Below are 15,523 nucleotides of genomic sequence, written 5' to 3' on the forward strand. Positions count from 1 at the left end.
GCTGAAACTGACACCCGGAAGCGGCAAGAACAAACCAATATAAATACCGGAAGAAACATCAAAGCAGCGCTTCACACGAGGCTCCAACAGCACTGATGATGTTCCCTAGCCAGGGAACGAAACGTTTGCAGCAAAAACTTCCAGCTTGGCGAGCAGAACCACAACAACGGATACCCGAGCTACAAATCTTCAATCAGATTTTAGACTTAAAGACTTTCTGGGTAGTGTTGTAACTGGGTAGGTTCAGTATTTTCCTAATTGGCTAGACTTTGGGGCTTTTGAATTCTTGTTAATGTGCAACATTTATTTTCTGTATAATTGACAATTCTTTCCATCTAGTCTTTTAGTGAGGAGAGGAGACCACTGAGAACTTTTGGAAAGTGCAACACTCCCAACATCCTTTGTTGCCCAGTGTGTACAAACTTGCTTTCTTATTTCAGTTTCCATATCTGATTTAAATAACCTAATTTGTTGTTTATTTTTCTTATTCCATCTTCTCCTCAGTTCTGGCAACATAAGATTGCAAAGTAACTTTTCTTTATATACTTAACACCTCCAGTGTGGATTTAATCCTTGTGCTCATGGAGCCAACAATAAGCTTTACATTTTATGCCGTTCCTCATCCAGATTGTCTTGCATTTATGCATTTGTTAAATATGTGAATGATATTTCTTGACCAAATTAAATTTTTTGAATATGTGTAGCAATTAAAATGATAACTCAGTTTTTCTCTTAGCAAATGCTGTCTAATGTGCTGAGTATTTTCCAGTATTTTCTGTTTCTGTTTTTAAGTCTCTTATCCCTCGTTTCTTGTATACGTAATGCCTCTAAAGAAGCAAGTATTTTGTTCCCTATGGCCACATTGAGCCTGAGATGACGTGGCATTTACTTTGTCAAAGATAAGTCACAGCTCTTCATTTGAAAGAGTTGCAAATTTTATTACCTGATTACAATTGTGAAATTATTTCTGTTTTCCTATTAGATGTTTCCAGTTATTTTAATGGAAAGGATTGTCTGTTTTCTGCAGTTTCACATTGGTCTGAAAATTGACCTGGAAACCATGTTACTTTGTTTTCCCATCCAATAGAATAGTTTCTTTGGTTGGATGTTGAAGTGATTTCAAGAAGAACCCCGTCTCTTGCATCTCAATACTTTCCGCCCCCATTTCTATTGAGGATGCTCGTGAATCCTTCCTGTGATTGAAATGCTTGCGGGAGGAGGGGAATAAAAACTCCTTAGGTAAAAACAATGACTGCAGGTGCTGGATTAGTGGTGCTGGAAGAGCACAGCAGTTCAGGCAGCATCTGAGGAGCAGCAAAATCGAAGTTTTGGGCGAAAGCCCTTCAGGCTCTCTGCCTTTACTCCTGATGAAGGGTGGAGAGATAAGCTAGAGGAGAGTGGGTGTGGGGAGAAAGTAGCATGGAGTACAATAGGTGAGTGGGGAAGGGGATGAAGGTGATGGGCCAGGGAGGAGGGTGGAGTGGATAGGTGGAAAAGGAGATAGGCAGGTAGGACAAGTCAATGGGGACTGTGCTGAGCTGGAAGTTTGGAACTAGGGTGAGATGGGGGAAGGGGAAATGAGGAAACTGTTAGGGTCCACATTGATGCCCTGGGGTTGAAGTGTTCAGAGGCGGAAGATGAGGCATTCTTCCTCCAAGCATCTGGTGGTGAGGTAGCGGCGGTGAAGGAGGTCCAGGATCTCCATGTCCACTAATATCATTTATTGCATCCGTTGCGTCCGATGCGGTCTCCTCTACATTGGGGAGACTGGATGCCTCCTGGAAGAGCGCTTTAGGGAACATCTCCGGGATACCCGCACCAATCAACCACACCGCCCTGTGGCCCAACATTTCAACTCCCCCTCCCACACTGCCGAGGACATGGAGGTCCTGGGCCTCCTTCACCGCCGCTCCCTCACCACCAGACGCCTGGAGGAAGGACGCCTCGGAACACTTCAACCCCAGGGCATCAATGTGGACTTCAACAGTTTCCTCATTTCCCCTTCCCCCACCTCATCCTAGTTCCAAACTTCCAGCTCAGCACTGTCCCCATGACTTGTCCTACCTGCCTATCTTCTTTTCCACCTATCCACTCCACCCTTCTCCCTGACCTATCACCTTTATCCCCTCCCCCACTCGCCTACTGTACTCTATGCTACTCTCTCCCTACCCCCACCCTCCTCTAGCTTATCTCTCCATGCTTCAGGCTCTCTGCCTTTATTCCTGATGAAGGGCTTTCGCCCAAAACGTCGATTTTGCTGTTCCTCAGATGCTGCCTGAACTGCTGTGCTCTTCCAGCACCACTAATCTAAGAATAAAAACTCTTAGTCAAATGAGATTTAAAATTGTCACTTGGTAGTGCAGGACTTGGGTATTGCTGAAAATAAACAGTTTTGTTGTGTTAATTTGCCTTGCACTCCTAAAGTCACTTACGAAAATGCCAGTTCTGTATGTAGCACGACTATAATGTGCAAATTGATTGATTGATAAAATGGAGTCTGATGATAGAGGCATTGTCATGGTGAATGGTGAATATGCCCATTAATACAGAATGGCAGTTCACAGTCAATCTTTGTCAAATTATACAAAAACAGAAATTGCTGGAGAAACTCACCAAGTCAGGCAGCAACGTGGAGAGAAAGCAGAGTTAATGTTTCGGATCCAGTGACCCTCCTCCCCTTTAGCATCCACAGTTCTTTTTTTTTAATTAAATTATAAACCAGGCCTGATGACTGTATGCTTGAGCAAGGCACTGTCCTGAGAAAGGAACCAGCCAATGGCAGCCCCTACTTTGTTGATTTGAAACAGGTGGACTGTGTGGATAGATGAGTGCAAATGCAAAACTTCAACAAAACATGTCTTTTCCCAGTAATACCCAAGACTCGAAATTCCTATATCAGCAATATAATAGACATTCTAAAAACGTGAAGAAAGTTTATATAATTGGTATTGTTGGTATTTGAAAAAAATAGAAGTCTAGACATGACTAAATGGCTCAACTTACCAACTTTTTGTTTTAACATAGCGAACAAAAGCATTACAGTCCTGGTGTTTGATGTATTTATAAAATAAACTTGCCTTCTGTCCTGCTAAATTTGAGCTTCATCATGAAATTGATCAGCTCTATTTCATAATTTGAAGGGAAAGACTGGTGAGTTAAATCAACTGCTGAATGAAGTGAAATCAATGCAAGAGCAAGCTGGGATGTTTCAGCATGAGAGAGACCAAGTAATGCTGGCCCTCAAACAGAAACAGATGGAAAACTCTGCATTAGTGAATGAGGTAATGTATTATTGAAGTAGTCATTAAATTTAAGCCTCACAACTGAAAGATGTGGCAAATTGCAAATCAAGGGCTTGAATCGAATTCTTCTCCAGATTAGTGGTTTTGAGTTGTATCTAATTCCTGATAAACATTAGTTTACAGTGCTAATTTAACTTCTGCCACTTCTATTGACAGCAATATAGATTGACTGAATGAGTGTTGTCTGATTCAGCCAGTGCAGCACTTGATATCAGCACACATGGTGCTTGCATTCCTTTTGCCTTCTATGAGCATTTTGTTCACTTTAACTAGATTGTGAACCAGCCACATTCCAAATTAGCAAAGTAACTCAAACTCTTCATGTCTGAGAAAGATCTGTCCTGCACAACCGAACATCAAACATGTTGCAAGGGCTCTGGTCCAGGTGGCCTTGTATGGTGGTGGGAAGAGAATGACGCTGTTATCAAGCCAATTAACTTGGTGTCAATATTGCTATAAACTTAGAAAGGGAGCTATGTTGCATCTTCTTCCTTTGGACTAGAGCATTGACATTGTCCTGGCGTCATAATGATATTAAGCATCTCAATCATGAGCATTTCTTCTGGTGTCAAACTTCTAATAATGCACATGTGCAATCTGACTCTATTGTCAGATTTTTTTAACAATGGGGTGCTTGGCCTTCAAGAAGGGTCCGAGAATTCTTTATTCCGAGACTTCTAAAGTGGCAAAATAGGTGTAAAGACCTTTTTTTTCTGTCATTTTACTTATGAACTGTATTAAAAACCAAGGGTTGTTGAGGGATTGGTACACTTTTTGAAAGCAAGTAACCTGATACTCTTTGCAAATGCTGCCTTAGTGTTGCTGCTTGAAGCAGTAAGTTGGTGGTTAGCAGACAAGCTGGAGCCAAGCGCTATGTGTACAAATGGAGAATCAACTAGAAGCAAGTTGCTGATTGATCTGTGGACTAATGGCCAGGTAGTATAGAGCCTTCAAGTCGTACAGCTTGGAAACAGACCCTTAAGTCCAAATTGCCTGTGCTGACCAACCATCTGAATCTGACCTAATCCTATTTATCAGCATTTGGCCTATATCCTTCTAAACTCTTTCTATTCATAGACCCATTCAGCTTCCTTTTAAATATAATTGTAGCAACCTTTGTCACTTCCTTTGGCAGCTCATTCCATACACGCACCGTCCTCTGCATGAATACGTTACCCCTCAGGTCCTTCTTAAATACTTCCCCTCTCATGTTAAACTTATGTCCTCTAGTTTTAGACTCCCCCACTCTAGTAAAAGTGGTTAGTTTTAATTAGCAGGAGTTATTTTCTGATGGTTCAAAATTGCTTAATTTAGCTTGAATCTGTTTATTTGTAATAAGTAGTAAATCTTGTTAAGTGTAGAAACCTGTTCCATCTTTTCTGTCTATCTAAGTCAAAAAGATAGATAAATTAAGGAACTCCCTGTACTTGTTTAACTCTTATGATGACTCCAGGGCTCAATTTTAAGAATGCTCCCCAGTAAGTCTTAACACAGGTGAGAAAGGAAGCATTTGCTGAACCTGATCTGGGTACGATTGGCTAGGTATGAGTTGCGCAAAGAGAAGTAAAGGACGGCCCCACTTAACTGGATAATGGTGAAGAACTGTTTGAGCAAGTTAAGGCAGTGAACCATGTCGAAGTTTACTGACAGAATGATTAGGGATAATGTATCATTGTGGTGGTTACTGAGGATGTTGATCATACATTTGGTTAGGAAATATTTTGAGAACTTTGAGATGGGCAGAAAGCTCATGGAGAGATATGCATGAATCTTGGTGTTTTAGAGATGTTGGGGAGTTTGGAGGCAAGAGTTTGGAGTAAGGTTGCCTGGATGAGTGTCTTCAGTGAAACTATGATTGAAAAGAAAGGAAATAGTGCCTGATTAGAAGTAGCCAAAGATAATGGGAAACAAGAGGAAAATCAAATATTCAAAAACTTGATAATGTAGGAGATGTGGTTTGCAATTAAATAATCTTCAAGGGAAGGTGAGTAGTAGTTAGGGCAAGGTGGGGATAACAAGATGAGAGATCAGGATGGAGTTTAAAACCATACTGGAGGACCACGAGGAAGGTTTGACTTGACAGGAAGGAGGAAGGGAAGCAGTAGAGCCGTCTGAGGAAAATGTCCAGTGACAGAGCAGTCCATCAGCTCTGAGCAGAGAGAGCAGGAGAGAAAGCTTCAACAAGGTGGTTGGCAAAATAAACTATTAGTTTATCTGAGTGTAAGTTAAATATATGATTCACCGTGATTAGGTTCCATATTTTCCTGAGTATTGTTGTGTAAAGATAAGTTCTTTAATTGCATTTGTGAATCTAATTATAATTGTTGATGTGTTGATTGGTGATATAAAACAACCAAAAGATTTTTATTAAGCCTGGCTTAGACCACTCTTAGAGAAATTGAAGAAATATGTGTGTTAAGTGCGCAAACTTCTGTTGCTGGTCATGACCTGGTGTCAACGTAAACCAAAGTGTACCATCACATAAGCTATTGCTGTATTGGACAGTGAGTCAACCAGCCCCATTGTAAATATGATGCAATTGTAAGTCTAATTACGGTCATGCTAGAAGCTACTGATGTTGACATGGTTGCTACTGCAGGCTTGAAATTGGAACACTAGCTATTGTGAATCAGATTTAAGTTGAAGGCTGGAGTTCAATCTTCCCTGTGTGCTTTTCTTTAATGTTCTGCATGCAGTTGAATTGTGGCAAGCATCCTGTGCAGAGACTTAAAAGCTTTGTAATGGGAAGGGCGCATTCAAGACTGTCAGAATCTTTCTAAGCCTCCCTACCCATACCTTTTGGGATTTCTTTATACACACATTTGAGTGATAGAGAATAAAAATGAAAAGTTCTGTTTTAAATATTAATTGTCAGTATCCAAAGCACGTGCAAGCCGTCAAGCTCTGGGTATCTATGTATCTCATTTCTTCAGCTTTTTCATGCCTCTTTCTATATCTTGCTATGCTATGTGAACTTCGAGGGTGTCTGTAGTACAAGTATGGGTTCTGTACTTTCCATTGATTTGGTTTAGTTTAGTTTGGAAGATGTTTTCTGCATGCTGTTCTTCATCATTTATATTTTCACAACTCTCCATAGTTTAATGTTAGGCTTAGTAGATAACAGGCTGAAAATGATGACATCTTGATGCAATTGTGTGTTGCCCAGCTGATAGTTGTAGAAGGTGTTAAACAAAAATTACCAGTCAGCTCAATGTGTGGGGTAATAGGAGAAGATAAGTGACTAAAAACAACTCCTGTGTGTTACCTATCAGGATCTTTAATGCTTAAGTGCCCAGGTTTATGACATAAAACATTATTTATAAACATGCATTTCATTGGAATTGGAAATTCTTCAGGGTAACTTCAATTGGCTCAGTAGATCTGTTGAAGCAAAAGACAGATTGCTAGAATCTGACGTAAGAATTTGGGAGTTAACCCATGCTAAAGGTTTAATTAATTTGATAAATTACAAGACCAATTCCAGGAATAAATATATTTTGACAAGTTCTGTGTAATTATTAAATTTTTTTTATAGTGATTCCTAAAGAAATAATAGGTAACAAAGGCAGTGATTTTCACTGTATCCACTTTGCGATATCAATTCTTCATCTAATTGATTGGGCATTAGTCTATTCTATTCTGCTTACTGGCATGCACTGAAACGCTAAAAATCACAACTTATTAAACCTTGCTAGCCATTACCCAGCATAAACGATCACAGACGTACTTAACTGTAATTGGCTTGCTAACAGGTCATGTTCAGCCTTGGATTTGCTACATACTGTATTCCCCAGTCCTGATTAGTTTCTTTAAAAGTAATGGATATCTTAAGGATGATTTATGATTAATTCTTAACATGCTAATTAGTTTATAAGATTGTCACTTTTACAATAACTTGTCTTTTTTAGTAGTGAGAGTATGGTGCTGGAAAAGCACAGCAGGTCAAGGAGCAGGAGAATCCACATTTTGGGCATAAGCCCTTCATCAGAAATGAGCCTCATTCCTGATGAAGGGCTTATGCCTGAAACGTCGATTCTCCTGCACCTTGAATGTTGCCTGACCTGTGCTTTTCCAGCACCACACTCTCAACTCTGATGTCCAGCATTTGCAGTCCTCACTTTCTCCCTTTTTTTTCTTGGCATGCCAACTCTACAGATCTTTCCCAAGACAAGGTAGCACCAAAGGACGATTACTAAGTCTTGTCAGTGTATAGTTTAATCTCCCAGTGATGAACCATCATCCCAAATTTCCCTGTATGATAGGTCTGAATGCTCTCTAGGACCAACAGTTTATTTTTACAAGATCATTGTGTGACTCCACCCAGCTGTTGTTACCTAATAATAAATTGAAGCTCAATAGTAATAAACTAATATTCATAGGCCTGAAACATATGTTAAGTTTCAAAACTAGATCAGCTTAAAACCCTAGTTTGAATAAAAACCCTTTTATGTCAAAAATGTTTTCACATTTCAATATTAAGCCACAAAAGGATCCATGAAACCATTGCCTTTCTGTTTCCTTTGCCATGTGGTTATGCAAATTCAACATAACCTCCTGCTTTTGTGCTATATGCCCATATTAGTAAATTAGGATACTGTATGCATTATTAACTACTCTCAACCTTTCCCTGTCACCTTCATTGACTGAGGGGCATTTACCTCTTTGTTCTGCTTCTGCACATTTTTTAGAATTGAAGTCTTTAGTTTATGTTAAAGTTCCATGTTCCTCTTACCAAAACAGAACACTTATCTGAAGGAGAGAGCTACATGCTTGTTATTGCCTGCACTTTTTAAAAAAAAGTCAAAGCTCCTTTAATCTCACTGTCAGTGAGTTCTGATATTTTATTATGTTCCAATTGATATTCCGTGATTTCCATGTCAGTTATTATCTTGGAAAATGATGTTTTAATTCATTCTTGTGATGAGGACATTGCTACTGGGCGAACAGTCCAGTCTAATTATTGCCTCTCTCTCATGGGCCTTGAAAGCATTATTCGTAAAATTACCAACCACCTGGGGATGGGGATGGCAATGTCTTGTCTCTTATTTCAGTTGCAGCACACACGTGATAAAGAGCAGCGTTTGAACCAGGATTTGCAGCGATTGAGACAACATTTAATTGAGATGGAAGAGTCATACACCAAAGAGGCCTTGGCAGCTGAGGACCGAGAGGCAGAGCTGAGGAAGAGGGCTACTCTTCTCGGGGAAAAGTTAGCATCCTCATCTTCTGCTGTGGAAAATGCCAGGTAGAAGTAATGACTTTTCCTACAACAACGCTTCAACTAATGTTTATTATCGATGTTAAATTGCTTCATTTGTCCTCTTCGTACACCAGGTGATATAGATTTAGGGTATGATTTCACAGAATCACAGAATTGTTACAGTGCAAGAGGAGGCCATTTAGCCATTTGTCTGCTCTGGTTCTCAGTGTCAGTCTATTGTTTTTATTCCCTGCACCCTTGCACAACATTTCTACCAAAATAGTCATCCAATTCTTCCTTGAATGCTGCGTTATCATATGTGTGCTGCTCAATTGAACCTGGTTCCACCACATTTCCAGGCAAGAGATTCCATACCCTAACAACTCATTATTACCTTTTGCTTCTTTAGTACATCTCTTTAAACATATATCCACTCATTTTGCTTCTTTAAATGAGCAGGAACATCTTCGCCCTACCTATTATATCCAGATGACTCATGATTTTGAAAACCTCTACTCAAAATCCTCTCAGTTGTCTGTTCTACAAGGAGAACAGCCCCAACATATTCAATCTATCCTCATACTGAAGCTTCTCTTTCCTGGAACCATCCGTGTAAGTTATTTTTGCACTTTCTCCAATACATCGACATCTTTCCTAGATTGTGGCACCCACAGCAGCATTTTGATTGAGGTCTAGCAAGTGTCTCCTGTAGGTTCAACATCAATAGCCTGTTCTTATATTTCATGCCTCAGTTGTAAAGCTGAGGGCACTGCATTTTTTTGTTTTCTTTATTAACTGTTCTTCTCCTGTTCTGATGTCTTCAATGATCTGTTTACTTATGCAGCCAGGTTCCTCTGCTCCCACAACCTAATGTTCTTCCTATGAAAATGCAATGGGTCATAGTTCACTGCATTGTACCTCATCTGCCACGTATTCACCCACTTCACCAATGTGGCAAAAGTGAGGATTACAGATGCTGGAAACCAGAGTTTACATCAAAGTGGTGCTGGAAAAGCACAGCAGGTCAGGCGGCATCCGAGGAGCAGGAAAATCAACGTTTCGGGCAAAAGCCCTTCATCAGGGATGATTCCTGATGAAGGACTTTTGCCCAAAATGTCGATTTTTTTTCCTGCTCCTCGGATGCTGCCTGCACTCTACCAATTTGTCAATCTCCTTTTGGAGTTCCACACGGTCATCCTCTCAGTTCATAATTCAAGTTTAGTATCGTCTGCACAATTGACATTGTCCCCTGCGCATCAATATCCAGATAATTAAAATATTTCAGAAAAAGCAAAGATATTCTGCTATAACGTGTGATTCGTCAGCGTGTTACACAGTTGATGAATAAGGGATGCTGTTTCTAAATGCAAACTTTTAAAATGTGTGTTGGCTCTAACACGATTGCATCGCCAACAGTAAGTGCTGTTTTTGTCGTGTGATTTTTATATAGTGTAGGGTCACACAAGAACACAACCATCATGTTATAAAAGAACTACCTGTACCGATCCCTGGGGAGCATTAGTCCAAACAGAATCCATTGACTATTACACTCTTTCCTATCACTCAGCCAACCTTGTATCCATGTTGCAACTATTCTTTTTATATCATGGCCTATAATTTTCCCCTCAAGTCTTGTGTGGTATTATTCCTTTCAAGTCTTCTGGAAGTCCATATGTGCCACATCAAAAGGTATTATCTTCAAATCTTTCCATTACTACTTTTAAAAATGATTGGTTCAAAGGGCCAAATGGAGATCAAAAAGATTTAGACATAGAAGCAAGAGGCATGGCTGAGGTGTTGAATGGATACTTTGCATTGCTTTTTACAAACTAGAAGAATGCTACCCTAGCCATAGCGACAGAGAAGGAAATTCTTTCATCAGAAAGGTTCAAAATTGATTAGGAAGAAGTATTGGATAGACTGTTGGTACTTAAGTTTGTCAAGGCACTGAGACCAGATGAGATACATTCAAGGATTTTGAAGGAAGTGAGGTTAGAAATGGGATATTGGCCACAATATTTCATTCTTTTCTGGACTTGGGAGGTACCAGAAGACTGGAGAATTGTGAATTACAGACCACAAAGTTTAGCTTTGGTGGTTAAGCTTCTAGAAACAGTTATTTAGGATATCAATTAATACCTAGAAGGAAAGAAAGTTAGTTGATTAGGAAGAGTCAACATGCGGTTCAAAACTTGCTTCACAATGAATCATTAATCTCAGTTAAGGCATTATTTGAAACATTGTTTGGGTTGATTTAAAGATTTCTGCAAAGATAAAGATAAATATATTTGATAAAAGTAAAGAGAATTGTGGATGCTGGAAATCAGAAATTGTTGGTAAAACTGAGCAGGTCTGGCACCATCTAGGCCTGAAAAAGCCAAGTTAACGTTTCAGGACCAGTGATTTTTCTTCAGCACTGATATATTGGGAGAACTAGTCAGTCAGCAACTGCTCAATGTTTGTAAAAAGAAAGGATAACTAATTAAGTGCTTGAAGTAGGTAAATAATGTTGAACTGTGCAAGTCAATTCTTTTTGTATATTGAATGAACTGATTTTACACACAACTGAGTCATTACTGTTGCTTTAATGATAGTCTGTTAAGGATACAGAAAAGTTTGCAACCATAATTAGGAAGCAAACCACTTCTGGTCAATACAAACAATTGGGACTGGAATTAATAAAAAATTTTTGAGTCTATAAGATTGGCTTAACATAATATTATAAACCATAATACTGCAACCCTATCTGTCCCCTCAGGATGATGTTTAAGTTCCCAAAGACTATTTAAAAGAAGAATAGAGCACCTGGCTAGCACTTATTCCTCGATCAAGATCTCTAAAATACATGATCAGGTTGTCATCATATCATTGTTTGCGGGAGCTTATTATTTGCAAGGTTTTTATTTTCACTACTGCAGACTTACTGTAAGGCCACACTTAAAAGTATTCACTTATCTCTTTCTGTGCTGTGACGTCTCCCAAACAGGTTCCTCCAAGATTAGTTGTGAATTTCATTATTTGTTAATTTCCCCAGATGCACTCCAATGAATGAATTCAAACAGCAAAGGCAGTAACTGTGCAGGCTCACTGCGGTGTCAGTTGGCAGTATGGGTTTCTCTCCCTCTCTGTCTCTGTCTCTCCCCGCTACACAGACCTCACCATGTGCTGCCTTTGTCAGTTCCTCTCCCTTTTAAAAGTTCTGGTATTTTGACTTTTCTTTCCTCCAAAGTTCCAAAACAATGTAACAGCATATAAAACAGTAATTGGTGCTCCTGGAATTAGAGGAAATCACTTCCAATACCTAAAATACCTTAAAAAAAAAGGAGCAGCCTGTTACAGCCAGAAATGTTTCCTGTCCTCCATCTTGGATTACCCAGAATCCTTCTTGCATGGTATCTTGTAAATGGCATTCGTTTTGCTGGTAGTATCTAATGGATCCTTTAGGTTCATTAATTGTTACTTAAGTGTGTTGGTAGAGTTGTAGGCTACCATACAATTTACAAAAGAGGAGGAGAACGACACCAGACTCCCATTCCTAGACGTAACAGTTAATGGAGAGCTTCAAACCAGCATTTAGAGAAAAACAAACACAGACCAAATACTTAAGAAACAATAATCCCAACACCCACAAACAGAAGTGCATCAAGACATTATTTCAATGAGCTACATCACACTGCAGCACCCAAGAACTACAAACAGCGGAAGAAAAAGATCCACACAACGTTTTGAAGAAAAATGAGTATCCTATAAAAACAATTCACTGATTTCTCAGAAATAAACCCAAACAAGCAGGCACAACGCAACCACAAACTATAGCCACGTTACGTTAACACACTTCAACAGCGACTCGTGAACCTAAAGGATCCATTAGATACTACCAACAAAACTAACATCATTTACAAGATATCATGCAAGAACTGTTTTAAAAAAAAACTACATCGAACAAGCAAGCAGAATACTTGTCACCCGGATACATGAACACCCACTAGCCACCAAAAGACACGACTCACTATCACTAGTTTCCATACATACAGAGAAAGAAGGACACCACTTTGACTGGGACAACACACACATCCTAAGACAGGTGAAACAAAGACACGTGTGAGAATTCTTAGAGGCATGGCATTCTAACCAGAGCTCCATCAATAAACACATTGATTTAGATCCCATCTACCTTCCCCTGGAAAAAAAAACTGGAAATGACATCACCCACTTTAAGAAACTAAGACCTATAAATGGAGAGGTGGGACATACCCCAGCGCTTCACTAGAGATTCCCACCAATGATGTTACCTAGTTTGGTGACGAAATGTCTGAAAACAAACCTTCCAGCTTAGCGAGCTAACTTCCATACTTATCAACCTGAGCTACAAATCTTCTCAAACATTGCTAGTCAATGGTATAGTGAGAAGCTCCTTTCGTTGCTTTCACATCAGAAAGGCGAATCCAAACTGCTGTTGGACTTGGTGCTGTTATAGGAAATACCTTAGTTGTACGTGAAACTTAAACTTTACAGAACGATGCAATTTATGCAGCAGATGTCATGAGTCAGAATTCTGCCTCTGTTGCTTAAATAGACCTTTGGTAAAAAGCAGTTATTTTACTATCCCATTCACGTAGTGTCATGGGTAAAACTGCACGTGGAGTAGATTGTTAATCATTTTTAATGGTGGCACCTTTTCCTATGTTGAGCGCACACTCCGTAAAATCAAAGGTATGGAAAAAAATAATTTCTTTGTGGTGGGGGGGGAGAGAAAGCGGGGGGCTCATTTGATTTACCGAGGGGATCATAACAGTTGTGACCAACATGCAATCCCTGAGTTCCAGTTGATGTGATTTCTGTTTCCTCACACATCAGTTCCTCCGCTGATGATTAGTGAATGGTCTGAATTATACTTGATACCAAGTTGCATGGTTTATTTTTTATATACAGCCACCAAGCCAGCCTCCAAGTGGAGTCCTTGCAGGAGCAGCTTCAAGCTATTGCAAAGCAGCGAGATGAAGCAGTGATGCAATTGAATACGTCTCAAGAACAAGTGAAGCAGTATGCAATGTCACTAACTAACCTGCAGATGGTGATAGAGCAATTCCAGCAGGGTAAGTTTTTGTTTAAATCATGTTTATTGAAAGTGTCTGCATTTTAGAGTGGTTTTAATCAGACAGAGCTTTGACTAAAATGTTTTACTCGATCATTTCTAATTAATTTTGTCAGCTTCTGTTTCTTTTTTTTGAACTATTTAAAGTTTATCTATGTAACATAGTATGGAGGTGCCAGTGTTGGACTGGAATGGACAAAGGTTAAAACTCACACAAGGCTTATAGTTCAACAGGTTTATTTGAAAGTACAAGCTTTCAGAGCCCTGCTCTTTCTTTCTTTCATCAGGTAGCTAGTGGAGCAGGATCATAGGACACAGCTTTTAGTATTGATGCGATGCATTAAACAAACCTAGATTGCTGATAAAAGTCTCTAATCACTTAGAATGGGGATACAGGTTTTGACGTATTAACGTGTAAGTCACAGAAATTCTTTCAAGTCAGCCTTGAGATAACTTAAGGTTTTAATTTCAAATAAGTCTGTTGGACTACAACTGGGTGTTGCGATGTTTAACTTCATTCTGTCCAAATGAGTAAGGAGGCTTGAAGACCAAGTTGCCCAAATGTGCTCTTTAAATCTGACACTAGGGGGCGAAGATTGTATGTATGGAGCAAATCTGTTTTTTTTGGTTGATTTTTCTGCATCCTCCATTAAGTAACCTTGACTTGACACCTCCCATAATGGCTCTGCCTTGATGTGGAGTTGCTGTGTGAGGGATGCATATGTCAAGCATACTTAGTCTTACTAGGAGAAAGTGAGGACAGATACTGGAGATCAGAGTCAAGAGTGTGATGCTGGAAAAACACAGCAGGTCCGGCAGCATCTGAGGAGCAGGAGAATCGACGTTTCAGGCAAAAGCCCTTCATCATTTGGACAGAATGAAATTTAAAAAATCTCACAACACCAGGCTACAGTCCAGCAGGTTTATTTGAAATGCCCATCTGATGAAGGGACTATGCCTGAAACATTGATTCTTCTGCTCCTCAGATATTTCGTCTTATTCCATTGTGCAGTGTATTGGAATGCTGTAGTATAGTCTTGTAAACCAAAGAAGACTTCTGCTTTATGGGGAATAATGCATAAGCCTTTGTGTAATTATTTTACTGTTCCCTTTAGTGATGTTATTGGTGTTCAAGGTGCGCTGATGTTTAACTGATGCATTGACTTTTTCATGAATACGAAAAATAAGACTAACAGTGGAGTTATAGCTGAAAAGCATCTGTGTCTAGAGAACAAAAAGTTTTCCAAGAGGGAAAACATTTAAATGTTTCAGAATGTAGCCCAGATAGCTTAGATTAAATTAGATTCTCTATAGTTTGGAAACAGGCCATTGGGCCCATCAAGTCCACAGAGTAACCCACCTTGACCCATTTCCCTCTGACAAAATGCACCTAACACTATGGACCATTTAGTATGCTCTGTCTCTTAGTTTTGCCTCTTTGGAAGTACCAGGCCAAGAAGCCTAAAGAGCTATTGTCCCTACATTTGGCTACTGCATCCACTGTCAGAGCTAGCTATTATATCTGCCATTTAAAAAATTAATTTTACTGGAAGAGGACAATAGATATGTGAGAACAACATTAGAAAGAAAACTACCTTCAAATCATGATATGGAGATGCTGGTGTTGGACTGGGGTGTACAAAGTTTAAAATCACACAACACCAGGTTATAGTCCAACAGGTTTAATTTGATGCACTAGCTTTCAGAGCACTACTCCTTCAGGTGGTCGTGGTGTACCTGATGAAGGAGCAGCGCTCCGAAAGCTAGTGCTTCCAGATAAACCTGTTGGACTATAACCTGGTGTGTTTGATTTTTAATCTTCAAATCAAACTTGGCTCAAATCCAGTTTAAGTTTTAAAAACACAAATAGAAATTGCTGGAAAAGCTCAGCAAGTCTGGCAGCATCTGTGGCGAGAAATCATGTGG

General features: G+C 39.6%; 1 protein-coding gene across 1 annotated transcript in view; it reads left to right on the forward strand.

The window, feature by feature from the left end:
- The window catches only part of trip11 (thyroid hormone receptor interactor 11), a 94,089-nt gene that overhangs the window by 48,184 nt on the left and 30,382 nt on the right, over positions 1-15,523 (forward strand). The window contains exons 12-14 of the mRNA XM_060829384.1: positions 3,141-3,281; positions 8,354-8,547; positions 13,435-13,598. Coding sequence (XP_060685367.1) covers positions 3,141-3,281; positions 8,354-8,547; positions 13,435-13,598 — 499 coding nt within the window. The remainder of the gene's footprint in view (positions 1-3,140; positions 3,282-8,353; positions 8,548-13,434; positions 13,599-15,523) is intronic.

The sequence above is a fragment of the Hemiscyllium ocellatum genome, chromosome 8 (genome assembly GCF_020745735.1).
Source record: "Hemiscyllium ocellatum isolate sHemOce1 chromosome 8, sHemOce1.pat.X.cur, whole genome shotgun sequence".
Classification (NCBI taxonomy): Eukaryota; Metazoa; Chordata; class Chondrichthyes; order Orectolobiformes; family Hemiscylliidae; genus Hemiscyllium; species Hemiscyllium ocellatum.